Raw genomic sequence first — 27255 nt, 5'->3', positions numbered from 1 at the left:
CGCAACAACTCATATTATTACAATATTATCATCAATCAGCAAAACTGGTTTTTAACCACAATTTGAGAAATAAGGCTGCTGTTGCTAAAAGACAGTCTTTAATGATGTCATGTTACACCCAAGCAATAATTAAGATGATTTCTTGAATTCACGAAAAGGAACAACCAAATTTGATGCAATTTTTTTTTGTTTTTTTTTGAGATGGAGTTTCGCTTTTGGGGCCCACGCTGGAGTGCAATGGGGCGATCTAGGCTCACTGCAACCTCTGCCTCCCGGGTTCAAGCAATTCTCCTCCTTCAGCGTCCCAAGTAGCTGGGATTATAGGCATACACCAACATGTCCAGCAAATTTTTGTATTTTTAGTAGAGACGGGGTTTCACCTCGTTGGCCAGGCTGGTCTCAAACTCCTGACCTCAGGTGATCCACCTGCCTTGTGCTACCAAAGTGCTGGGATGACAGGTGCAAGCCATTGCACCTAGCCACAATTTGATGCAATTTATATCCAAAACACATGATCAGTAAGATAAAGGTTTGCTGCCTTAAAACAGTTCTAAAGTTAGCTATAACTATATTATAAACTTAAGTTTAAACTATATAAATTTATAAAACAACTGCTTTTGGACATAATTTAGGTGTGATGTAGTTTTGCTGTCTAGTTAAAATGGTAAATGTTAAACCCTCACTGTCTTCAGGCACTAACAGCTTATGGTAAACGACTTCTAATGAGACTGAACTAAGATGGGAGCTCAAATCCACAAAAAGAAATAAAGAGCACTGGATATGATAAATGTTGGTTAGTATAAAGATTTCTCTTAATTTCATTAAATAATATCATATAAAACCATAATAAAACTATAGGTTATTGGGTTTATAACATATATAGACGCATCTTATTTTCTCTCTTTTCATATATTTTATATATTCATATATATGAAAGATAAAAATAGCGCAACAGAGGGACAACGAAATGAAGCTATGCTGGAGTGAAATTTCTGCATTTTAATAGAAGTTAATAATCTGAAATCATTTGTAGTAAGTTAGGATGCATTTTATAAACCCTACAGCAACCACTACACACACACACACACACACACACACACACAAAATAGCAAAAAGAAAAATTCAGAAGAATTAAAATGGTATGCTACATTTTAACAAGAAAGGCACATGGTAAGCAGCTGTGCACATGTTCCTGCAGCAGCCTATATACACCTTGCCAGAAGTAGGGTTTTTCAAAAAAATCAAGAAAACTAACAAATCTTATTTATTTATTTTTAGAGACAGGGTCTCATTCTGTTACCTAGGCTGGAGTGCAACAGCACGATCCCAGCTTACTGTAGCCTTGACCTCCTAGGCTCAGGTGATCCTCCAGCCTCAGACTTCTGAGTAGCTGGAACCACAGACGCATACTACCACACTGGCTAGTTTTTTGTTTTTTTTTTAATTTGTAGAGATGGGGTCTCCCTATGTTGCCCAGGCTGGTCTTGAACTTCTGGTCTCAAGTAATCCTGTCGCCTCAGCCTCCCAAAGTGCTGGGATTACAGGCATGAGCCACAAGGCTCAACCCAAACCTTGGTTAATGATCAAGAAAAAAAGAGAAGACACAAATTATCAAAATTAAGAATGAAAGAGGACATCACTGCCAACCCCAAAGAAATTAAAAGGAGGGAATATTATGAACAATTTTATGTCAACATACTAGAAGACTTAGATAACCTGGATAAATTCCTAGAAAGACACAAATTACCAAAACTGACACAAGAAAACAGAAAATCTGAACAGATTCACAGCAAGTAAGGAAGGTGAATTTGAAATTTAAAATCTTCCCACAAAGAAAACCCCAGGACCAGAAGGCTTTCACTGTTGAATTCTATCAAATACTCACAGAAGACAGAAATAAGTCCTTCACAGACTCTTTCAGAATATAGAGGAAGAAGGACTTCATTCTCTAAGGCCAACATTTGCCTAATTACAAAGTCACAAAAGGACATCACAAGAAAAGAAAACTACAGACCAATGATAAAAATAACAGAAAACCCTTAGAATATTAGTGAACAAAATCCAACATTAAAAAAACCACCATACACCATGACCAAAAGAGATTTACCACAGGAGTGCAAGGTTGGCTTAATATCCAATAATTAATTTATGTAATACACCACACGAATAAAGGACACAAACCATGTGATCATCTCATTAGACACAGAAAATAGAAGGGAACTTCTCCAACTTGATAAAGGATTTATCTACCCCAAATCCACAGCCAACATCATATTTAATTGTAAAAGGCTAAAAACTCCCCCCCTAAGGTCAGAAATAATTCAACAATGTCTGTTCTTGTCACTTCTGTTTAATACTCTACTGGGTATTCTAGCCAATGCAATGTTGAAACCAACAGAATCTGGATTAGAAAAGAAGATGTAAAACTGTCTATTCACAGATAACATGATACAGTATGTAGAAAATGCCAAGGAATCCACTAAAAACTACAAGAATAAGTTTAATAAGTATATGGGATACAGAAAAATATACAAAACTTATTTTATTTCTATACACTAGTAAGAAACAATCCAAAAATAAAACTAAGAAAACAAGTCTGATCAAAAAATAATAAAATACTTGGGAATAAATTTAACAAAGAAGTACAGGATTTGCTCACTGAATATGCAAAACATCACTGAAAGAAATTAAAGATCTAAATAAACAGAGACATTAAATGACTAGAAGATTTAATACCATCAAGATAGCAGTTCTTACCAAATTGATAAATTCAATGTAATCTCTATCAAAGCCCCAGAAGGATTTTTGTAGGAATTCACAAACTAAACCCAAAACTGAAGTGGCAATTCAAGGGATCTCGTTTCAAAGAGTTTAAAAAACTATTTTGAAAAATGCTAAGTTGGAGTACCAACACTATCTGACTTCAAACTTACCATAAAGCTACAACTATCAAGTAATCAGTACAAGAATGGACACAGATCTGGGCTGGGCGCAGTGTCTCACACCTGTAATCCCAACCTTTTGGGAGGCTGAGGCAGGTGGATCACCTGAGGTCAGGAGTTCGAGACCAGCCTGGCCAATATGGTGAAACCCCATCTCTACTAAGCATACAAAAAATTAGCCAGGCATGGTGGCAGGCACCTGTAATCCCAGCTACTCGGGAGGCTGAGGCAGGAGAATCACTTGAACCCAGGAGGCAGAGGGTGCAGTGAGCCAAGATTGCGCCCCTGCACTCCAGGCTGGGCGAGAAGAACAAGACTCTGTCTCAAAAAAAAAAAAAAAAAAAGAATTAAAACTACAAAACCATAGGCTAAGCCTCTTAGCTATGACTCCAAAAGCATGATCCATTAAAGAAAAAAAGAATAGGTAAGCTGGACTTCATCAAAATTAGTAAGTTTTGCCCTTCAAAACATATCCTATGGTTTGAATTGTTTTTGTTCTCTCCAAAATGCATGCTGAAACTTAATCCCCAAGTGTTGGGAGATGGAGCCTTTTGGGAGGCAAGCCCCCAGGTTCTTATAAAAGAGCTTGATGGAGGGAGTTAGGTTTCTTTTCGCCCTTCTGTCACAGTGTTCCTCCCCTCCAGAGGATGCAGCAACAGGGGCCATCTTGGAAGTAGAGAGGGAGCCCTTAACAGACACACTATCTGGTAGCACCTTAATCTTGGATTTCCCAGCATCCGGAACTATGAGAAATAAATTTATATTCTTTATAGATTTCCCAGCGTCAGGCACTTCATTATAGCAGCACAAACAGACTAAGACAAGATGTCATTAGGAGAATAAAAAGACAAGGTACAGACTGGGAGAAAATATATGTAAATTACATAGCTGATAAATGTATATTCAGAATATATAAAGAACTCTTATAATTCAATAACAAGACAGATAACCCAATTAAGAAGTGGGTGGCCGGGCGCAGTGGCTCAAGCCTGTAATCCCAGCACTTTGGGAGGCTGAGACGGGCGGATCACGAGGTCAGGAGATCGAGACCATCCTGGCTGACACGGTGAAACCCCGTCTCTACTAAAAAAATACGAAAACTAGCCGGGCAAGGTGGCAGGCGCCTGTAGTCCCAGCTACTCGGAAGGCTGAGACAGAAGAATGGCGTAAACCCAGGAGGCGGAGCTTGCAGTGAGCTGAGATCCAGCCACTGCACTCCAGCCTGGGCGACAGAGTGAGACTCTGTCTCAAAAAAAAAAAAAAAAAAAGAACTGGGCAAAAGATTTAAATAGACACTTCTCAGAAAATATATATAAATGGTTAATAATCATATTTAAAAATAAAAGATATTCAATATAATTAGGCATTAGAGAAATACAAATTAAAACTACAAAATGCTAGTACACAACCACTGGAATTACTATAATAAAACAGATAATATCAAGTGTTGGCATGGATGTGTGAAGAAACTGGCATTCTCATACATTGTTGATGGGTATATAAAATGAAACAGTCACTTTTGAAAACAGTTGGGCAGTTTCTTTTTTTTTTTTTATTTTTTTTTTTTGAGACGGAGTCTCGCTCTGTCCCCCTGGCTGGAGTGCAGTGGCGCAATCTCGGCTCACTGCAAGCTCCGCCTCCCGGGTTCCTGCCATTCTCCTGCCTCAGCCTCCCAAGTAGCTGGGACTACAGGCACCTGCCACCGCGCCCGGCTAATTTTTTGTATTTTTAGTAGAGACGGGGTTTCACCGTGGTCTCGATCTCCTGACCTTGTGATCTGCCCGCCTCGGCCTCCCAAAGTGCTGGGATTACAGGCGTGAGCCACCGCGCCCGGCTGGGCAGTTTCTTAAAAAGCTAAACAGGGCCGGGTGCAGTGGCTCACGCCTGTAATTCTAGCACTTTGGGAGGCCAATGCGGGCAGATCACGAGGTCAGGAGATCAAGACCATCCTGGCCAACATGGTGAAACCCCATCTCTACTAAAAATACAAAAATTAGCTGGGTGTGGCAGCACATACCTGTAGTCCCGACTACTCAGGAGGCTGAGGCATTATTACTTGAACCTGGGAGGTGGAGGCTGCAGTGAGCCAAGATAGCACCACTGCACTCCAGCCTGGGCAACAGAGCAAGACTCCTTCTCAAAAAAAAAGAAAAGAAAAGAAAAGAAAAAAGCTAAACAGGCCGGTAGTGGTGGCTCATGCCTGTAATCCCAGCACTTTGGGAGGCCAAGGGGGTAGATCACGAGGTCAGGAGTTCAAGACCAGCGTGGCCGAGATGGTGAAACCCTGTCTCTACTGAAAACACAAAAATTAGCCAGGTGCAATGGCAGGTGCCTGTAATCCTAGCTACTCGGGAGGCTGAGGCACTTGAGAATCACTTGAACCCGGGCAGCAGAGGTTACAGTGAGCCAAGATCACGCCACTGTACTCCAGCCTGGGTGGGTGATAGAGTGAGACTCCATCTCAAAAAAAAAAAAAAAAAACTAAACAAATTTATCATATGATACAGCAATTCTACTCCATCCAAGGGAAATGAAAATATATGTCCACATGCACACATATGTTTATTGCAGCACTATTTATAATAGCAAAGACGTGGAACCAACCCAAATGCCCATCAGTGATAGACTGGAAAATGTGGTACATATACACCATGGAATACTATGCAGCCACAAAAAGGAATGAAATCATGTCCTTTGCAGGGACATGGATGAAGCTGGAAGCCATCATCCTCAGCAAACTAACACAGGAACAGAAAACCAAACACCGCATATTCTCACTCATAAGTGGGAGCTGAACAAGAGAACATGGACACAGTGAGGGGAATAACACACATCAGGCCTGTCAGGGGAGTGGGGGGCGAGGAGAGGGAGAGCATCAGGACAAAGTTAATGTATGCAGGGCTTAAAACCTAGATGATGGGTTGATAGGGGATGCAAACCACCATGACACATGCATACCTATGTAATAAACCTGCACGTTCTACACATGTATCCTGGAACTTAAAGTAAAATTAAAAAAAAAAAAAAAGGCCAGGCGCAGTGGCTCACGCTTGTAATCCCAGCACTTTGGGAGGCCGAGACGGGCGGATCACGAGGTCAGGAGATCGAGACCATCCTGGCTAACACGGTGAAACCCTGTCTCTACTAAAAAATACAAAAAAAAAAAACTAGCCGGGCGAGGTGGCGGGCGCCTGTAATCCCAGCTACTCGGGAGGCTGAGGCAGGAGAATGGCGTGAACCCGGGAGGTGGAGCTTGCAGTGAGCTGAGATCTGGCCACTGCACTCCAGCCCGGGTGACAGAGCGAGACTCCGTCTCAAAAAAAAAAAAAAAAAAAAAAAAAAGAAAGAAATTGCAGAACAATAACAACAAAGAAAATATGTCCACACAAAGATTTGTCAGTGAATGTTCATAGCAGCAATATTCTTAATAGCTAAAAACTGGAAACAATCCAAATGTCCATCAACTAGTGAATGGGAAAACAAAATGTGGCGTATCCATATAATGAAACACTATTAGACAATAAAAAGGAATGCACTACTGATACATGTTACAACATGGATGAACCTCAAAAACACTATGCTAGGTAAAGGAAGCCAGATGTAAAAGACTACATATTGTATGATTCCATTTATTTGAATTATCTACAAAAAAATCCGTGGAGGAAGAAAGCAGATGAGTTGCTGCCTAGGGCCAGGAGTAGGAGTGGGAGTGGGAATGGTTCTTTTTTTTTTTTTTTTTTTTTTTTGAGACGGAGTCTCACTCTGTCACCCAGGCTGGAGTGCGGTGGCCAGATCTCTGCTCACTGCAAGCTCCGCCTCCCGGGTTCACGCCATTCTCCTGCCTCAGCCTCCCGAGTAGCTGGGACTACAGGCGCCCGCCACCTCGCCCGGCTAATTTTTTGTATTTTTTTTAGTAGAGACGGGGTTTCACCGTGTTAGCCAGGATGGTCTCGATCTCCTGACCTCGTGATCCGCCCGTCTCGGCCTCCCAAAGTGCTGGGATTACAGGCTTGAGCCACCGCGCCCGGCCGTGGGAATGGTTCTAAACAGGCAAGAGGAAACTTTCTGGGGTGGTAGACATGTTCCAAAACTATATTGTAGTGATGATTCCACAACTCTATGAATTTAAAAATCACTTAGAAAGAGTGAATGTTATGGTATGTAAATTATACTTGAAAAAAGAAGACAAAGAAAGATAAAAAAAAAAATCTGGACCAAAAATTCTTGGTGGTACACTGCCAGGACGGGGGTACCTTTTAGTGTCAAGCAGCCTTAGATCACAGAGGAAATTTCCTCTAGCTTGAAAACTTGTCAAGCTGTCCTTAGCCTGGTTTAAATGAACATGTGTTTATGAGGCACAAAATATTCAGCATCACAAAAAGGACCAAAAAAGGACCAACCTTCTTTGGAAACCACTTCAGGTCAGACTTAAGTAGTCAAGGTGAGGAGGGGGCCTTCGGGGGGTACCATTCCCCCTCCTCTATCCCCCACTGAGCTCAGTGCCTACTCTCCACACAGGCACTAGATTAGCCTATACTCCATCTACCTCTAAAAATTAAAAGAAAAAAGGTAAAGTTTGTAAAAAGAAATACATATAAATACTGAAAAGGTAATGTGATATGGTTTGGCTCTGTGTCCCCACTCAAATCGCATCTCCAGTTGTAGTTCCCAATGTTGGAGACGGACCTGGTAGGAAGTGATTAGATCATGAAGGGAGACGTCCCACTTGCTGTTCTGGTGATGGTGAGTGAGTTCTCAGATCTGATGGGTAAAAGTGTGTCTGTGGCTACTGTGGACACCCTGCCTATGGGTTAGCCCTGCTCTGTGCAATAATAGCTCACTACAGCTTTGAACTCCTGGGCTCAAGTAATTCTCCCGCCTTGGCCTCCCAAAGCACTGGGATTACAGACATGAGCCACCTGGCCTAGCCCTTTTTGTAAAAGGAGGTCCGAGAGCTGCTTCATGAGCCCCTTTCCAATCACAAAATTTCACCAGCCAAAATGGGAAAAATCTGTGAGATACAAGGTGCGGCCCCACACCCTGTATTTCTGCATTGGATCCTAGGAGCTAGTCAAGGTGTGTGATACCGCAGAGGACTCTGCGGAGCTCACCTGCAAATCAATCATCTCCATCAACCAATCACTATACGAACAACTTTCTTCAAAGACAGTTTGCTCATTTGGGCATATGGCCTTGAAAACACACTGTACATCCTCCACTTGTCTACGATTTGTACTACAATGATCCGAGATTTGACTGCTACAGAATTAGCAGTAAAAATAAGATAAAGCTGGTCAGGCACAGTGGCTCATACCTGTAATCCCAGCACTCGGGGAGGCCGAGGCGGGTGGATCACAAGGTCAGGAGATCGAGGCCATTCTGGCTAACACGGTGAAACCCCGTTTCTACTAAAAATAGAAAAATTAGCCGGGCGTGATGGCAGGCACCTGTAGTCCCAGCTACTTGGGAGGCTGAGGCAGGAGAATGGCGTGAACCCGGGAGGCAGAGCTTGCAGTGAGCCGAGATCGCGCCACTGCACTCCAGCCAGGGTGACAGAGCCAGACTCCATCTCAAAAAATAAATAAATAAATAAATAAGATAAACCTTAAAATTATGTCTCTTTTTGGTTCTAGAGCCTTACACTTCCCTACACAAAAGAAAACAGGACTCAACATGTTATAGCTGAAGTGATTTATATGACCATTAAGAATAAAAATAAAAAGGAGCAGCCCCTGCCACCTGGAAGCTGGCCTGGCAATCACAGCAAGGCCATGCTGCTCTCCTGATGGACATAAACCACCTTGGAGAACAGCAGCCTCAGGCAAGGGCCCTCTGAGACCATGATCAAGTGAGGAAGAGCAAGCACAGAAACAACAAGGTTACTGCGCAACTCACAAAATACCAACACCCCTCTCTTTCAGCTAAAATAAGTGACTGCTATTTCTTTACCCATTAGAGCGTTAATCTCACTCTAGTCTTCCCTCCCTAATAGATAAGATTTATTGAGATACACAATCATAAAAATTACCCCCACTTGCTGCCAGCATCCAATCCACAGCAAACCCCTGCTTCCTTAGATTACCCCCTACATCATCCAACCAAAGCCCAAATCCTATAAAAGGCTCTACCACCTTCTTACCGAGACACTTCCCAGTTCCCCATGGCGTGTGTTCTCTCCCACTGCAACAATAAACCCATCTTGTTCAACTGCAAGTGTGTTCCTGGTGGTCTTTGGCTGGAAGGGATTGACAATATCTAACCACTGCGTTCTCTCTACTCCCCAACTCCACACCAGAACACACACACACACCCTAGGAGCTCCACACTGCACATTGTTAGAAAGAACTGTACCAGAAAACCAGGAAGACTAAAATGCAGATCATTTTTGAGACCTACTGAGAACACTAAACAGCAAACAACATGCTAAATAAGGTCTCGCAAAAGTACAACAACAAGGCTGGGTACAGTGGCTCATTCCTATAATCCAAGCACTCTGAGAGGCCCTTGAGGCCAGGAGCTCAAGACCAGCCTGAACAACACGGTGAGACCCCCTTCTCTACAAATATTTTTTTAAGTACTACAACAACATAAAATGCAGAAAAGGGCAACGCTACAAGGCAAATATTCCATCAAAAACAGCCAAGGGATAAGTGACAAAGTAAGATAAGATAAAAGAAACATTAATATTCCAGAATAGCAATAATTTCTAACTAAAATAGTTTATACTGCTTATACTATATGTTCAAAAATAATTACTTTGACAAGATTACAAGGGAAAAGGTAGGGTTGGTAATAGACCAAAGATCCTTTCAAATAAAAGAATTTCAGTTATTTCTTTTTAAATAGAAAGGTCTTAACTTCCAGATGTCCTTCTATCTACTGAAATGACCAAGTAGACACTACTTCTGTAACAAAATAGAAGCCTAGGTAAAGCTAATATTTGGCATTCACAAATTTTAGGTCCAGAAACAGTTTTTGCTTATCATTTTTTTTTTTTTTTTGAAATTGAGTTTGGCTCTTGTTGCCCAGGCTAGAGTGCAATGGCACGATCTCGGCTCACTGCAACCTCCACCTCCCGGGTTCAAGCTATTCTCCTGCCTCAGCCTTCCTGAGTAGCTGGGATTACAGGCATGCACCACCACACCCGGCTAATTTTTTTGTATTTTTAGTAGAGATGGGGTTTCTCCATGTTGGTCAGGTTAGTCTTTGAACTCCCGACCTCAGGTGATCCACCCGCCTCGGCCTCCCCAAGTGCGGCGATTATAGGCGTGAGCCACCACAGCTGGCCCAGTTTTTGCTTTTCAAAGTAAGTGATAATGCATTTCACATAAAACATTAAGTCTACTGCATACATAATCCTTTTATTTCCCAAATGAAGGCAATATAAGAAGATTCTGTATTTTTCGAGATAACTAGAAGGCTTTAAGCACCCAAGATGCCCTGATTTCAAGGTAGTGAAATTTTATTAATTATCAGCTCCTCTACCATTGATGTGTTTCACAGGAGGAAAACCCCCAAGCCTGTATCGTCGGATAACTGGAAGCACCACTGCAGCAGGCCCTCGGGCAAGGGGGCCACACAGCCTTCCTGGGAAACATGCACAGTGCTGTTGTGTGTTCCTAGTCGCATGAAGACAAAGGCTTGGGCATTTTCTTCCTCTTGGTGTGTCTGGCGCTGTGGGTGATGTTACCGAGAAGCTCTGGTGCTCAGGGGCCTCTTAGTAGGGCACACTAAATATAACTTTTGCTAAAACTTTTGGAATTAAGTTGAATACTATTGATGACACTTTGCCATGAGCTTAGTGACACTTGTTGAATATTTAAGGTAACACAGCAGTTAAAGTGAGATAAGATTCCTTTCTAACAATCCCATCAGGTTTACCTTTCAGAGCTATCACCTTAGAGGCCGGATTCATGATGGCACTCTCTGCAGAGATAGGCCGTCGGATCGGAGCCATTGGGTCACTCATGTCAATGATCGTGACCTGTGCCTGCTCACCAGCTTTCTCTCGGATACATATGAACTTGTCAGATTCCATGGTCAGTGTGCTGAACCCAATGTTGGCTGGATTAATTCCAAGGTTTTGGAGCTAAACAGAAAAAAAGCATTTGATTAATTTTTTTTCCTCTGAAATGGATTGACCCTAGCCAACAGCAAAGGAGGAGGAGAAGTTAAATAAAATTTAGAAAAAAGTTAACATTAGGTAAACACTTGAAGCAAACATTAGCTTGCTTTTCTACACCTGTAATAGATCCACCCAAGCCTGTGAATCAATTCTCAAGGGGATGATCAACCCACAGTGGAGATAAGACATGTGCAGGATGACACTAGGCAGTGTCAAGGATGCCACAAGTGAGACAGACAGGAAGAGATGAGTTGGGGGTGAACTCCCAAAGAACACCATCAGATAAGGTGTCACAGATAAGCCCACCACTGACGAGAGCTTTGGAAGGAAGGCGGTCTTGGAGAGGTGAAGGCGAGGGAAGCAGAAGGGAAAAGGGGAGGAAACACAAAACCTGGTTTCTCCAAAAGGCAAGAAAAAAGAATTGGCCAAAGGTTTTTGCTTAAATATTTCCCTAGATATCATCAAATCTGTCCAAATCTGATTTGAAGGAATTTCTAAGTCAGTGTCAATACTTCCTGGAGAGTCTGAGGTTAATAAGAAAGTCAGCAGGTTGGCACATCTTCCAAGGCTGATGGATTCCTTCAACTGTGTAAACTGAAACCAGGCGCCTTTCTCCAAAGGCCATCTTATACCAGTGACTGGGCTAAATCAAGACCTGTTAATGGGATAAGCTTCAATGAAAAACTCTGGGAAAACACACACTCAAGAAATGTTTATCATTCCCATAAAGCACCAAGCTTATTTCTACAAATTTCCCTGCTCTGACCTACCTATAAGACACCTTTATTTATTTATTTATTTTTTTGAGATGGAGTCTCGCTCTGTCACCCAGGCTGGAGTGCAGTGGCCGGATCTCAGCTCACTGCAAGCTCTGCCTCCCAGGTTTACGCCATTCTCCTGCCTCAGCCTCCCAAGTAGCTGGGACTACAGGTGCCCGCCACCACGCCTGGCTAGTTTTTTGTATTTTTTAGTAGAGACGGGGTTTCACCGTGTCAGCCAGGATGGTCTCGATCTCCTGACCTTGTGATCCGCCCGTCTCGGCCTCCCAAAGTGCTGGGATTACAGGCTTGAGCCACCGCGCCCGGCCGACGATACCTTTATTTTTAAACACTGTTCTGTTCAGCTCCAATTCTACTGCTACTGATTTGACCATTTAACATCTGTTACCTTGTGTAACCTTGAAGAGGCTCACACTAGCAACAAAGATCATGGAGCTCTGTGTTAAAATCACCACCACCATTTGGAAGGAACACAAGTGAGACTGTTCATACTGCGAGTATAACTCAGGACGGTGCCTTGTTTGTCTTTTGTAGCAGAGTCTAGCACATACTGGATGTTCCAGCTGCTGAGTGGAGCAGGCTACACGACAACAGGTCACCTCATCTCATCCTCCTGTTAACCCACTGAGACAAGCATCTCACATACACTTTACACTTGGGAAAAACAAAGTGTTGGGGTTCAGAAATCTTTCAGAAGTTACAAAGCTGATTAATGATGGAGCCAGGTATAATAAAGCCTGTGTTCAGACCACAATACTGAGTTCTTTGAAATTCATATTCCATTTTAACACAGAAAAGATAAACTAAGTGGTGATTATGTTCCCAAATGAGTCCACCAAAACAAACAAAAAACAGATATAACTGCAAAAAACAAAACATTACTTCATAGCTGCAGTGAAATAATTTTTTTTTAAATAGAACTTGCCAATTGATATTGCCATTATTACAAGAAAGTCCCTTCATGTTCCAAACTTGGGTTATAGCAAAGAAAATAATGCTAGCAGTGGTTTATGAAGGATAGGAAAAACCAAAGTATTTTTCCTGTTCTCACACATCCCTCAACACAAGATTTCTAACACCAGATGTGTGGGGGTTTCTCCAGCAGACACCACCTGGATATCCTACAATTTAATTCAATTCTAACAATATATACCTAGAGATAGTATCAGATCCCATAGGCTGAGGGCTCAGTCCCATAAGACTGACTCCATTTCAGACACTAATCGCAAGCCCCAGGCTGCAGCCTGTACTTCTGACCATCCAGCTATAAACCAGGGTTCCCATGACCTTCTTCCTGGGTTTGACTAATTTGTTGGAGTGGCTAACACAACTCAAGAGACACGTTTCTCATTTATTACAAAGGATATTACAAAGGACACTGATGAACTGCCAGATGAAAGAGGCGCTTAGAGAAAGGCGCAAGGGGTGTCCTTGCCTTTTCCAGCACACGGCTCTTCAGGAACCTCCATGTGTTCAGCTATCATGGAGCTCCCGAAATCTATCTACACATCAGCACCACACTATTTTATTTATGGAGGTTTTGTAACATCTGGTAGGGCCTGCTGTCCTTTGCACTTGTTACTTTTGAAATTTTCTTAGGTATTATATTGCTTAACTTTTTTGTAAGTCTAAAAAAAAATTTCAAGCCCCCAAATAAGAATATGGGGGTCATCTGTGGCAGGTGAAGTCATGAGACTGGATGGTAGCACCGAGAGAGACGGTGAAGAGTGAGAGAATGGCTTGGGAGCCCAGGGCACAGAGCCCCAGGACACACCAAGGCTTAGAAGGGAAGCAGAGGAGCAGCCCATGAAGATGGACATAATTTACTCACGTAAAGTTAACATACTTAAGTAAACCAAGAATAAAAGATAACAGAAGTCCCACAAGTGCAACCACTGATACTTAGTAAACCAGGAAACCACATTAGCACAACCAAAGAAAACCTCCCAGTGTCACCAACTTTCTCACAAATCAGCCATGTTCAAATTCCATCATCCTCTCCTAGTTTAGTTCCCTGCTGGATTATACAACAACATCCAAGGTCATAAATTCCTGGAGGACACAGATCAGATTAGTGGGGTTTTTGTTTTGTTTTGTTTTCTTTTCTTTTGTTTTTGAGACGGAGTCTAGCTCTGTCCCCCAGACTGGAGTGCAGTGGCGTGATCTCAGCTCACTGCAACCTCCACCTCCCGGGTTCAAGCGATTCTCCAGCCTCAGCCTCCTGGGTAGCTGGGATTACAGGCAGTCACCACCACGCCCAGCTACTTTTTGTATTTCTAGTAGAGATGGGGTTTCACCACGTTGGTCAGGCTGCTCTCGAACTCCTGACCTGTGGTGATCCGCCTGCCACAGCCTCCCAAAGTGCTAGGATTACAGGCTTGAGCCACCACTGGCCAGATTAGTATTATTTACTCTGTCTGCAAGTAATAGAAAAATCCTGAAAAACAGAGTAATACAAATGCCCTAGAAGTTACTTTATTTGTTCATTTATTTATTTATTTATTTATTTGAGACAGTCTCATTGCGACGCCCATGCTGGAGTGTGATGGCACAATCTTGGCTCACTGCAACCTCTGCTTCCTGAGTCCAAGCAATTCTCCTGCCTCACCCTCCCGAGTAGCTGGGACTACAGGCATGCACCACCACACCCGGCTAATTTTTGTAATTTTTAGTAGAGATGGGGTTTCACCATATTGGCCAGGCTGGTCTAGAACTCCTGACCTCAAGTAATTTGCCTGCCTCGGCCTCCCAAAGTGCTAGGATTTACAATATTTATTTAAAAAACAGAGGACAGTGGGATTCCAGAAGATAAGACTGCTGCATTTGAGGTTCCCCCTCCAAATTCTACAACATTATCCATCAGATTTGTGAGCCCTTTGAAAAGAAAAACATGAATACCTGCAGCCAATGTGGGCTCACTAAGAAGTCACACCAAACCAATCTAATTTTCTTGAAGTCAAGTAAATGTGGTAGAATAAATCTTCATTTCAGCAAAGCATCTGGCTTACCTCAGCTGAGGTATCCAAAGTAACTTTCATGGGTAATCAGTCCCCTACCCCAAGCCTTATCTGTGGCATGCTTATAGAATAGAGAGCTTTGCTTTGTATTTTCATATTTACTTAATCTCTTCTTTATTCTCAGAGTCAAATTCAGGTTCTCCTCATTTTGAATCCATCAAAACACTGAGAACATAAAAGCCCAAACAATGTATGAAACAAAAGACTCTTGGAATGAGATGGAAAAGCATGAAGTGAGCTTGTGTCTACAGCTGAACCGCACCTCAGTGGTGCTGGCCACATTGACCTCTGTCCGTCTGCTGCCAGGGCCCAGAGCTCAGACCTTAATCATCTGCTGGTCAATATTCTGAATAATGACTCTACCCAAAGTCATACACAGCGACTGTTTCATCTGATAAGGGTATGCTTTGAGACTGTCAATATACTAGAGTAACAATCAGAATCTTAACAGATTTGAAAGGACTATGAAATTAAAAAGATAAATGTACACAAATAAAATACTACATTTGTGTTAAGTATAAAAAAAAAGGTCACAGCTTGCTTCAAAAAGCAGCTCTAATACATAAAATGTCAACCAAATGCAATGCACAGGCCTTCTTTGGATGCTGATACAAATAAACCAAATGTACGAAGCATTTGAGACAAAGAGAGAAACAACACTGACAAGATACTGGATGATACTGAGAAATTACTGATTTTTTTTTTTTAGGTGTGATGTTATTAGAGTTAAAAAATAAAGAATTCTTGGCTGGGCACAGTGGCTCATGCCTGTAATCCCAGCACTTTGGGAGCCCAAGGCGGGCGGATCACGAGGTCAGGAGATCGAGACCATCCTGGCTAACACGGTGAAACCCTGTCTCTACTAAAAAATACAAAAAAGTTAGCTGGGTGTGGTGACAGGCGCCTGTAGTCCCAGCTACTCGGGAGGCTAAGGCAGGAGAATGGCATGAACCCGGAAGTTGGAGCTTGCAGTGAGCCGAGATCATGCCACTGCACTCCAGCCTGGGCGATAGAACAAGACACTGTCTCAAAAAAAAAAAAAAAAAAAAAAAAAAAGATTTCTTAGTGTATATCAATGGATGAATAGATAAAATACAAAAATTAGCCAGGCATAGTGGCGGGCGCCTGTAATCCCAGCTACTTGAGAGGCAGAGGTAGGAGAATCACCTGAACCCAGGAAGCGGAGCTTGCAGTGAGCTAAGATTGTGCCATTGCACTCCAGCCTGGGCAACAGAGCGAGACTCCATGTCAAAAAAAAAAAAAAGTCACACAAAAAGACAAATATTGTATGATTCCATTTATATCCAGTATGTAGAACAGTCAAATCTACAGAAACAGAAACAAAAAGTAGATGGTTTTAGGGGGAGGAGTGTGAATGGGGGAGTCATTTCTTAATAGGTATGGAGCATCTGTTTTACAAGATGAAAAGAGTTTTGGAGATGGATGGTGGTGATGGCTGCACAACAATTTGAATGTACTTAATATCGCTAAAGTGTACACCTAAAAATGGTTAAGATGATAAATTTTATGTTATATGTATTTTACCACAATTTTAAAACTTGGAAAAAAATAACAAAGAGTTCTCTCTTGGAGATACATCCTAAAGTGTTTAAGGATAAAACAAGATGTCAGGAATTAGCCTCAATATAATTTGGTAGCGATTGGAGACATAAGTAAAACAAAGCTGGCCATGTATTGGTAAGCAACCCATTCTTGGTCTTGTCGACCTATCCGGATTTTCTGGCTTTAGCAGAATAGGACTGGATGCTCTCCAGACAGAGCAGTGCATGTAACTGGGCCTGAGTTTTCTAAATTGTCATTTTGTTCTCAGTTTGGGGATCAATATTGGGTTAATATGGTGACATTCTGATTTCAACTCCAAATATCAAGAATTTGTAACCCTGAATAATCTGTATCCAACCTCTTGAGCATAGTGGGTTTTTAAATAATAGTAGTTGAGTCAAGTTCCTTATCTAAGAGCATATATACACATGTATGGCATTTGAAAAAGGTAAAAGGACCTCACAAATAAGACAGTGTCTTAACATCTGAGAATAGTGGATCCAAAAATAAGATAAAGACTATCAGATGAAATTAAGACAGTAGTTCTCAACCAGGAGTGCTATCCTGCAGTCTTCAGAAATGGGAAAGGGGCAGCCAGGCGCGGTGGCTCACGCTTGTAATCCTAGCACTTTGGGAGGCCAAGGTGGGCAGATCAGAAGGTCAAGAGATGGAGACCATCCTGGCCAACATGGTGAAACCCCATCTCTACTAAAAATACAAAAATTATCTGGACATGGTGGTATACACCTGTAGTCTCAGCGACTTGGGAGGCTGAGGCAGGAGAATCGCTTGAACCCAGGAGGCACAGGCTACAGTGAGCCGAGATCGCACCACTGCACTCCAGTGACTGGCAACAGTCGCAAGACTGTGTCTCAAAAAAAAAAAAAAGAAGAAGGAAAAAAAAGAAAAAGAAAAGAAATAGGCAAGGGGATCGGGCGCAGTGGCTCACGCCTGTAATCCCAGCACTTTGGGAGGCCAAGGTGGGTGGATCACTTGAGATCAGTTCAAGACCAGCCTGGCCAACATGGTAAAACCCCGTCTCCACTAAAAATACAAAAATTAGCCGGGTCTGGTGGCATATGCCTGTAATCCCAGTTACTCAGGAGGCTGAGGCAGGAGAACCCAGGAGGTGGAGGCTGCAGCAAGTCAGGATCACGCCACTGCACTCCAGCCTGGGCGACAGAGCAAGACTCTATCTCAAAAAAAGAAAAAAATGGCCAGGCGCGGTGGCTCAAGCCTGTAATCTCAGCACTTTGGGAGACCGAGACAGGCGGATCACGAGGTCAGGAGATCGAGACCATCCTGGCTAACACGGTGAAACCCCGTCTCTACTAAAAATACAAAAAACTAGCCGGGCGAGGTGGTGTGCGCCTGTAGTCCCAGCTATTCCGGAGGCTGAGGCAGGAGAATGGCGTAAACCCGGGAGGCAGAGCTTGCAGCGAGCTGAGATCTGGCCACTGCACTCCAGCCCGGGCGACAGAGCGAGACTCTGTCTCAAAAAAAAAAAAAAAAAAAAAAAAAAAGAAAGAAGAAAAAAACAGAAATGGGCAAGGGTAGTTTTAATAGTACAATGAGTGGAGAACTCATTCTCTATTCATTTAGCCAGGAATGCTCAATACAGTACAATCCCACAAAAATAACTTTTCCATTTAAGATGCCAGATACTACTGTGAGTTTTTCTCCATATGCAGAAACTAAGTCCCAGAAAAGTGATGTGCCGAAAAGTCAGGTTTTCTTTTTTTCTTCTTTTTTTTTCAGACAGAGTCTCACTCTGTCACCCAGCCTGGAGGGCGGTGGCACGATTTCGGCTCACTGCAACTTCTGCTTCCCGGGTTCAAGTAATTCTCCAGCCTCAGCCTCCTGAATAGCTAGGACTACAGGCGCCAGCTACCATGCCCGGCTAATTTTCATATTTTCAGTAGAGTTTTGCCACATTGGCCAGGCTGGTCTCAAACTCCTGACCTCAGGTGATCCACCTGCCTCAGCCTCCCAAAGTGCTGGGATTATAGGTGTGAGCCACAGCACCCAGCCCAGGGTTTTTTTTTTCCACTAGTTAGCAAAAATAACCAAGGATTCCTGATCCCTAGTACATTATTCTGATAGGTGACCTAGCTACACACATTTTTTTAAAAATTTTCTTTCTTTCTTTTGAGACAGAGTCTCGCTCTGTTGCCAAGGCTGGAGTGCAGTGGTGCAATCTTGGCTCACTGCAAAGTCTGCCTCCCACATCCAAGCTATTCTCATGATGCAGCCTCCCAAGTAGCTGGGACTACAGGTGTCCACCACTGCACTGGCTAATTTTTGTATTTTTAGTAGAGACAGGGTTTTGCCACGTTGGCCAGGCTGGTCTTGAACTCCTGGTCTCAAGTGATCCACCTTCCTCGGCCTCCCAAAGTGCTGGGATTACAGGCATGCACCACTGCACTGGACCTTTGCTACACATTTTAAATGGCATATATAAGAGTTAACTAAAGAAGGTAAAGAAGATGCTGTTTAATGATCCTTTTCAGTTCTCAAAGCCTGCAATTAAATCAATCAAAATTCAAATCTGACACTGGGGGCCAGGCATGGTGGCTCATGCCTGTAATCCCAGCACTTTGGGAGGCCAAGGTGGGTAGATCACTGGAGGTCAGGAATTTGAGACCAGCCTGGCCAACATGGTGAAGCCGGGTCTCTACTAAAAATACAAAACTTAGCTGAGCGTGGTGGCACACGCCTGTGGTCCCAGCTACTCAGGAGGCTGAGGCACAAGAATCGCTTGAACCCAGGAGGCAGAGGCTGCAGTGAGCCAAGATTGTACCACTGCACTACAGAGAGAGACCCTATCTAAAATTAAAAAAAAAAAAAAAATCTGATTCTGGGGAATATGCAAAAAGAAATTACTCATCTGATAGTCCTGTGGTTTCTATGTATAAGGGGCTTAAGGAAGAGGTCTAACTGGGAGGACTACAACTGTGTTTATACAAGAGCATTAGTGAGAACACCAACTGCCTACATCAGTGAAGCCAGAATGCTTAAGTTGCACTGAACATTCCCATGTTTTCACACCTCTGCAGACAGCAGTATTTTTTCCTTCTGTATCTGTATCCTTCCCAGTCTCACTCACTGCTTTATCCTTGTGCCTAGCACATGGATGGTAAACAAGTAGTAAAACAAATTACTTTTTTCAGGGCAGTAAAATTTAGTTCATCTACAGTTTTTAAAACATATTTTGAGGGCTGGGCATGGTGGGTCATGCCTGTAATCCCAGCATTTTGGGAGACCAAGGTGGGTGGACCACCTGAGGTCAGGAGTTCGAGACCAGCCTGGCCAACATAATGAAACCCCATCTCTATAAAAACACAAAAATCAGCTGGGCGTGGTGGCGGGCACCCTTAATCCCAGCTACTTGGGAGGTTGAAACAGGAGAATTGCTTGAACACGGTAGGCAGAGGCTGCAGTGAGCCAAGACCACGCCATTGCATTCCAGCCTGGGCAACAAGAGCGAAACTCTGTTTCAAAAAAATAAATGGGTCGGATGCGGAGGCTCACACCTGTAATCCCAGCACTTTGGGAGGCTGAGGTGGGCAGATCACAAAGTCAGGACATCAAGACCATCCTGGCCAACATGGTGAAACCTCATCTCTACTAAAAATACAAAAATTAGCCACACATAGTGGCATGCACCTATAGTCCTAGCTACTCAGGAGGCTGAAGCCAGGAGAATCGCTCGAAGCTGGGAGGTGGAGGCTGCAGTGAGCTGAGATCGCACCACTGCACTCCAGCCTGGTGGACAGAGCGAGACTCTGTCTCAAGAAAATAAAAAAAAAAATTATATTTGAAACTTATCAACAAGCCTTTCCTAGCCTAAAGAGGGAGCTTTGTAAATGAGGGCCTATGAAGAATGTTGACACTAAGGTCTTTTCCAAAACTTACATTCTAGGAGTAGGTTAGTTCGGGGATAGTTAACTACATTTATTTTTATTTTTTTTATTTTTGAGACGGAGTCTTACTCTGTCGCCCAGGCTGGAGTGCAGTGGCCGGATCTCAGCTCACTGCAAGCTCCGCCTCCCAAGTTTACGCCATTCTCCTGCCTCAGCCTCCCGAGTAGCTGGGACTACAGGCGCCCACCACCTCGCCCGGCTAGTTTTTTGTATTTTTTTAGTAGAGACGGGGTTTCACTGTGTTAGCCAGGATGGTCTCGATCTCCTGACCTCGTGATCCGCCCGTCTTGGCCTCCCAAAGTGCTGGGATTACAGGCTTGAGCCACCGCGCCCGGCCAGTTAACTACATTTATATAATGCTTTACAGAACTTCTCTCAAGTTACACCATTACAGGTTTTCTGTATTTTAACACCAGTGCACAAGACTCTATATTTATCCCAGTTAAATGTCAACTAGTTGGATTCTGGCCTGTCAAGATCCATCTGATTCTAATTTCGTCGCTGAACTTTGCTATCCCAGCTTTGTGGCATCCTTCTTCAGCCTGCCAAGAGTGATGGTCATCTCTCTGGCATGGAGGCCAGCAGCAGGCCTCAAGAGAAGCGGAAGAAAATGCGGGAAAAGAGCCTGCAAACTCAGTAAAGTCTCAGTGAAGAAGCAAGGAAGGAAAAATCAGAAAGATTGCAGAAAGATTCCCCCTTAGAGAAGTGGGTGACAGGGTGCCAGCAACTACTACCCTAGGGAATACTGATAAACATGTCAGATAGATGCAGTGATCTGTCTGTGATCTTCAGTGTGTTAAGTTACAAAAACAAAGGGCAGAAGCATATTTAAAGCAGGATTCTCTTCATCATTTTTGGAAAGATATAGTGGATTCATTAATAGTGGTTTCCCCTGAGGAGAGACAGAGGTTGAACTGAAAGATTTTAATTCTCATCAGACTTGCCCCTGCAACAGAAATATCTGAGTGGAGAGGAACCTGGACTCAGACCCTCCTAGGACTTAATTCTTTCAACCCAATCAACTAAGAAAGCACTGGTTTATGCAGCTTAGGCTTCTGAACATTTAAATGTTCTATGGTGAAGATTTGTTTTTCCAAAGAGTCTCCATTCAAATTCATTTACTATTTGGTCACTCACAATGTCACAGTGGTAGGCACTCCCATGAGGCTCACCCTCCCAGACACCCTGGCTGAGGCAGGTTACTCTCCTTGCTTTGTAAATAAACAAGTTAGAAGGCAACTAACTGGCCAGTATGTATTTCCAATACCAGGAGCAGTGGTAGGCCAATAGGCAAAATTTAACAGCTTACATGGTATCTTAAAAAGATATTTTACATTGGAATGCCATAATTTTAGGATGCAATGAGCCGTCTTAGTACATTTGTCTTAGTACTATTGTCTTCACAAACCACTTCACAAAATGACATAGCTACGTAATGGCAACATAAACCAAATATGAACTGGCCTACTATGGGTACGTGTCCCCTTTTGGAGCATGAGCCCCAGGAGCCTCTCCAGACACACACGGGTGTGTGTGGATGGGAACTGTTTTCAGTTCAAGCTCAATCTACACCTTCACAGTTTTACTTTCCTCCCTCTTTCCTGAATGATTAATACTGACTAACATGCAGAAGACGGGTTCACCTGGGCTGTGTGTGAGACTCACCTGGGAAGGAATACCAAAGCTCCATCTCCAGCACTCAGAGCTTTGGATTTAACATCTAGCAGAGATATGTTTAAAGCTGCAGGCCATTCTCACATGCAGCCTAGGTAGAGAAGCTCTGGTTAAGATCTTGACCATCTTTCTCCTACAATTCTAATGCTCAAGGTCTCTACATCTGTTTCGAACATCACCTCAGAGACACTTTGAGGGAACATGTTTATGTTTTCTGTGTATTGAGCTATGACACATTTCACAGCTTACAAACTTGCAGCTGCTTTTTTGATCTAGCTAGGGGGAATTGCTTAAGGCTCAAGAAAATTTTTATGTCACCAAACTATTCAACCATTCCTCTTCTGAATCAAGATGTCCTAAATTCTCAGCCCATCCTCAGATATTACAAATAGCAATACCCTTCCAACTCTGATATTTGAATATTTCTAAAAAGTTCAAATAGTAGCTCCTGAGCTCACAATCCAGTAGAGAAAATGAACAGCTACAGTACCCTGGGAAGAGGGTCATTATAAGAGGAACCCCAAAGAGGCACAGAGGAAGAACTCCTAACTGACAAATCAGGGAGAGCTTCCAGAGATGGTGTCATTTTCACAGATACCAGAAGGCTCAGTAGGAGTCAGTGAGTAAAGAGGGGTGAGGGGAGAATGTGTTCTGGCAAGGACACAAAGGGAGTAGCAGCAGAGTTGAGCAGGTGTTGGGCTAGGAAGAACAGGAAAGAGCACGTGGGGATCAGCCTTTTCATGCCAGAGGAAACATAAAACCACTCCCTGAAGGACTTTAAGCAGATGCTCATCCTTGGAGAAGATCACATTGCCTGTGTGCTGGAGAATGGACCGCAGGAGGGCCAGACTGGAAGCAGAAGGACAAAGCTAGCATGACCATCAAGGTGGGGAAGGATGGCATAGTTTAGGGAAATGGCAGTCATGATGACAGTAGCAGAACAATGCCAAAAGTAAACAGGAGAAAGGGACAACAGGATGGGGAAAACACATCCTAGGCTCCTGGCTAGACACTGGACAAGATACACATCTGGGGAGAAAGGGAACCCCATTTCTGAACACTGTGTTTGAGGAACCTGCTGACCATTCCCTGGCCGCCTTCTGTGGACAGCTGTCACAATGGCAGCTACAGCTCATAAGGACACAGTGCTTTACAGTAGTCCCCTCTTATCTGTGGTTTTTTCACACTTTGTTACCTGCAGTCTGAAAATATTAAATGTAAGATCCCAGAAATAAACAATTCTTAAGTTTTAAATTGCATGCCATTCCGCAGAGAGTGATGAAATCTTGTACCAGCCCACCCAGGACGTGAATTATCCCTCTGCCCAGCATATCCAGCTGTATACACTGCCGGCCCATTAGTCACTTAGTAGCGGTCAGTTACCAGGTTGACTGTTGCAGCATTACAGAGCTTGTGTTCAAGTAACCCTTAATTTACTTAATAATGGCCCCAAAGGCCAACAATAGTGATGCTGGCATATTGTTATTATTGTTCTGTTTTATTATTAGTTATCATTGTTAATCTCTTACTGTGCTTCATATAAATTCACCTTTATCATACATATGTACGCATAGGAAAAAAAAGTGTATAAAGGGTTCAGAACAATCTGCAGTTTCAGGCATCCTCTGGGGGGTCTTAGAACATATTGCCCATGGGTAAAGGGGACTACTGTATTATGTCATTGTTTAAAGCTTTACATTTATTAACTCAAAACCTCACAACTACCTTGTGAGATAAGAAGTATGCCTTTTATTCTTATTTTATAGATGAAGACATAGAAGCACAAAAAAGCTACAAACATTGCCCTAAATCACACAGCCAGTAAGTGCCTAAGTCCAGATTCAATGCCTTCAGTTTGGCCTCAGTTTGTGCTCTTAACCAGGACCTGCTACTGCCTCTCAGGCACACAGCAGTGAAACTCCAAAAACACTCAGATGGCTTGGGAACACCGAGTTTATGGGAACACAAAAAATCACCAGCAGCATGTCCTGAATGAAAAAGTAGAGGGGCTCAAGACAGATTCCAAGCTCATCCACAAGAGGCACCCACAGGGCAGTGGGTGTGGGCAGAAAGGAAGGAGACACCTTGGGAAACTGTGGGACCAAAAACAGTAGAGAAAGGACCCTCAGGAGGCAGTAAAGTACAGCATCAGATGCGGCTGGACATCACAGAAGACACGTGTGCTGTGATGGGCTTTATCTCATCTATCTCATCTCATCTTATTTTTTGAGACGGAGTCTTGGTCTGCTACCCAGGCTGGAAAGCAGTGACATGATTTCGGCTCACTGCAACCTTTGCCTCCCGGGTTCAAGAGATTCTCCTGCTTCAGCCTCCTGAGTAGCTGGGACTACAGGCGCGTACCAACACGCCTGGCTAATATTGTATTTTTAGTAGAGACAGGTTTCACTGTGTTGGCCAGGCTGGTCTCGAACTCCTGACCTCAGGTGATCCACCCACCTCGGCCTCCCAAAGTGCTGGGATTACAGGTGTGAGCCACCATGCTCGGCCTGATTTTATTTTTTATAGCAAAGATTAGCCAACTGCAGCCTGCTTTTGTATGGCTAAACTAAAAATCATTTTCATATTTTTAGAAAGTTAAAAAATGTAAGAATATGGGACAGAGACAGAATGTGACCCTTATAAAAAAGCCTGCAGGATGACTTGTAACCTTTGCAAAAACAGATTCAGGGGAAAAAATGGAGACAAAAGCCAGACTGCAGGTTACTGGGGAATATAAAAATAATGAAGCGCTATAAAGCAGCTCTTTCATGATATCCAGCTATAAGAGAAGTTTCGTGGGGACAAGAGCGGGGGAAGAAGTTTGCTGGTTGTACAGATGGAAGAGAGGTGAGCATTGCCCAACACAAACACGAAGAAACCATGAGAGGGAAAGATGAAAATACAGCAAAGAGAGGCTATGACTGAACAAGGCTCCCTTTTAGGGAGGAAGGATACCAGATCCAGAGCATAGACAAGAAAGGACACCTACTTTTGAGGCAACAGGAAGGCAGGAAAGGGTGGCTGCAGACAAGCGTCTAAGTCTGCAGCCATAAAGGTGAGAAACATCCCAGTTATGGCTTTAGTTTTCTCCAAGTCATCTGCTGGTTGCAAGGTAGGAATGGCAGGATTGGGATTTAAGGAACAGGCTGAAGTTTTGAAATGTCTGTAGTGAAGGCAGTGTGTGCTGACTCAGTGTGTGCTCTACAGAATGTAGAGCAGCCTCAAAGACCCAGTCAGTGTTGGAGACCACAAACCACACACTTTCATTCACGTGGCTGCCCACAAGCCACAAGCATTTTCCAGATAATGGAACATATCAACTCTGACGGACATTACAAATCCTGATGGACATTAGAAACGCTGATAGACACCCAAAATGCCTTATTGCTTTCTTGCTCTTTGAAAAGAACATATTTAGACAGTGGTTAAGCACAGGCATTGGAGTCAGAGACCTGGGTTAGAACTCAAACTTTGTCACTTACTAGCCGTGTAACTTTCGCTGAATGAATTATAATATGAACCTCAGTGACCCATGGTAGAAAACAGGATATCACTACCTGCCTCAGTTATCATGAGAATTAAATTAAACGAGATTTATAAAATACAATAGTCAGTGGCAAGAGAAATGGCTCAATAAATGATAACTACATCATCTCATTATTATGAGCAGCAGCAGTATTTTGCTACCTCAACATGACTGGCGCTGGCTCAGCTTAGTGGCAGAATGAAGTCCAGGGGGACAGATGTCGAGGCACTTCCACCTCCACACAATTTCCACTGTGTCACTAACCAAGCGACCCTGGCAGGATCCTCTGGATATCAAGTTTCCAGTCTGCAGAATGAGGGGACCGGACTGGTCACTACACAGGTCCCAAGGCCTTTCCCGTCTGCATCTAGGGCTAACAATGCTCTGCACTGTGAAAACAGGAACTTTCAATCAAGCACGTTCCTCTATGTACTACTTTGTAGTCAAAAAGACTGGAGTCTGAATCCTGTTCTTATTGAATGAAGATGAGTTCAACACTTTTGAGACTCGGTTTCCTCATCTACAAAAGAGTAAGCGAATCGCAACGAATGGGAGTGTGATGATTTAACATGGAGCACTCAGGGAGGAGCCGCTGGAGACCCTCCTCTGTCGCACCTCCCCGGGTAAACGAGGGGACCAGCGCCGTTCCCGGGCAGACCCGTGAGCGGCCCGCAAGGCGCCCGACCCAAGCCTTTGCTCAAAGCAGGCGACCAGTCCTTATGTTCCTGAGCACAAACAAACGGAGAACAAACTGGGACCTTATTAAAAAGGCAGGCTTTGGAAGTGTTACTGCATTGAAAAGCCCTACTTCGGCTTAGCCCTGAGAAATTTTTCTCTTGGGTCACGCATGTTCACGGTCCTCCCAGGGGAAGCCGCCCTGGGAACGAAAACAGAGCACAGAGGCAAACTCAGGGGCGAATAAGGACCGGAGAACACCAAGCGGGGCGTGGAGCTGTGGGATCGGCGCGGCCCTCGGGTTGCCCCGCCTGAAGCGGGAATCTGTGTGCGTCCTCGCGGGCACTGAGCGGGGCGTCCCAGGGGGCGTTCGCTTCCACCACCAGCGTTCCCCAGCCGGCGCCCGCCGGTAACGGGCTTCGGCGACGGCACCCGAGCGGGTCCTCGCGAGCGGCCGCCGCGCCCGGGACCCCGCAGCCCCAACCCAGGTGGGAGGTCAGAAGTCGGCGCGGCCAGCTGGCCAGCGGCTCAGCGGGGCTAGGGGCGCGGGGTCAAGCCTGAGAGGCCGGCCGGCGGAGGCGCGGCTGACAGGACGGAGCGCGGGGCGCATCCCCCGGGCCCTCCGGGCCTCACCTGGAAGTGCTCTTGAAAGCGAATAGGGAGGATCTGCGCCATAGCTGGTGCGGGACCTAGGCAGCTGCGGCGGCGGCGGTGGAAGCGGCAGGGATGACCGCCGACCCCTCGCGCGGGCTGACCGGTGGCGACGGCGCAGGCGCAGTTGTTCCGACTCCAGGTCCCGGCCCCCGCCCTTCTCCTGACGGCGCCCTGGCCCCCACCCCCTCCGCTGCCCCTCCCCCGTCCCTCGTCCCTCCCCTGCCCCTCCCCCGCGCCCCTTCCTCCCGCCCCTCCCCTGCCCCCGCTCCCCCGCCCCCGCCCCCGCCCCGCCCCCGCCCCGCCCCGCCTGCGCAGATCCCTCCCCCCGCTCCGAGGGTCCGCGGAAAGTAGTCCCGCGCGCCCTCTGCCCTGAAGCG

At 44.4% G+C, this 27255-nt stretch overlaps 1 protein-coding gene across 12 annotated transcripts in view; it reads right to left on the bottom strand.

Moving 5' to 3' along the window:
- Nucleotides 1-26986, bottom strand: part of CLTCL1 (clathrin heavy chain like 1) — a 112316-nt gene extending 85330 nt beyond the window's left edge. For all 12 annotated transcript variants that reach the window (XR_012419014.1, XR_012419015.1, XR_012419017.1 and 9 more), the window contains exons 1-2: nt 26858-26986; nt 10824-11031 (exon numbers count right to left, since the gene is read on the bottom strand). Coding sequence is in view for 8 of the 12 variants with exons in the window: in XM_005567993.4 (XP_005568050.3) it covers nt 10824-11031; nt 26858-26899 (250 nt within the window). In the remaining 4 variants the exon portion in view is untranslated. The remainder of the gene's footprint in view (nt 1-10823; nt 11032-26857) is intronic.
- Nucleotides 26987-27255: the final 269 nt, after the last annotated feature.

The sequence above is a fragment of the Macaca fascicularis genome, chromosome 10 (assembly GCF_037993035.2).
Source record: "Macaca fascicularis isolate 582-1 chromosome 10, T2T-MFA8v1.1".
Lineage (NCBI taxonomy): Eukaryota > Metazoa > Chordata > Mammalia > Primates > Cercopithecidae > Macaca > Macaca fascicularis.
Note: the sequence above shows the minus strand (reverse complement) of the source record. Positions and strands in the feature narration are given on the sequence as shown.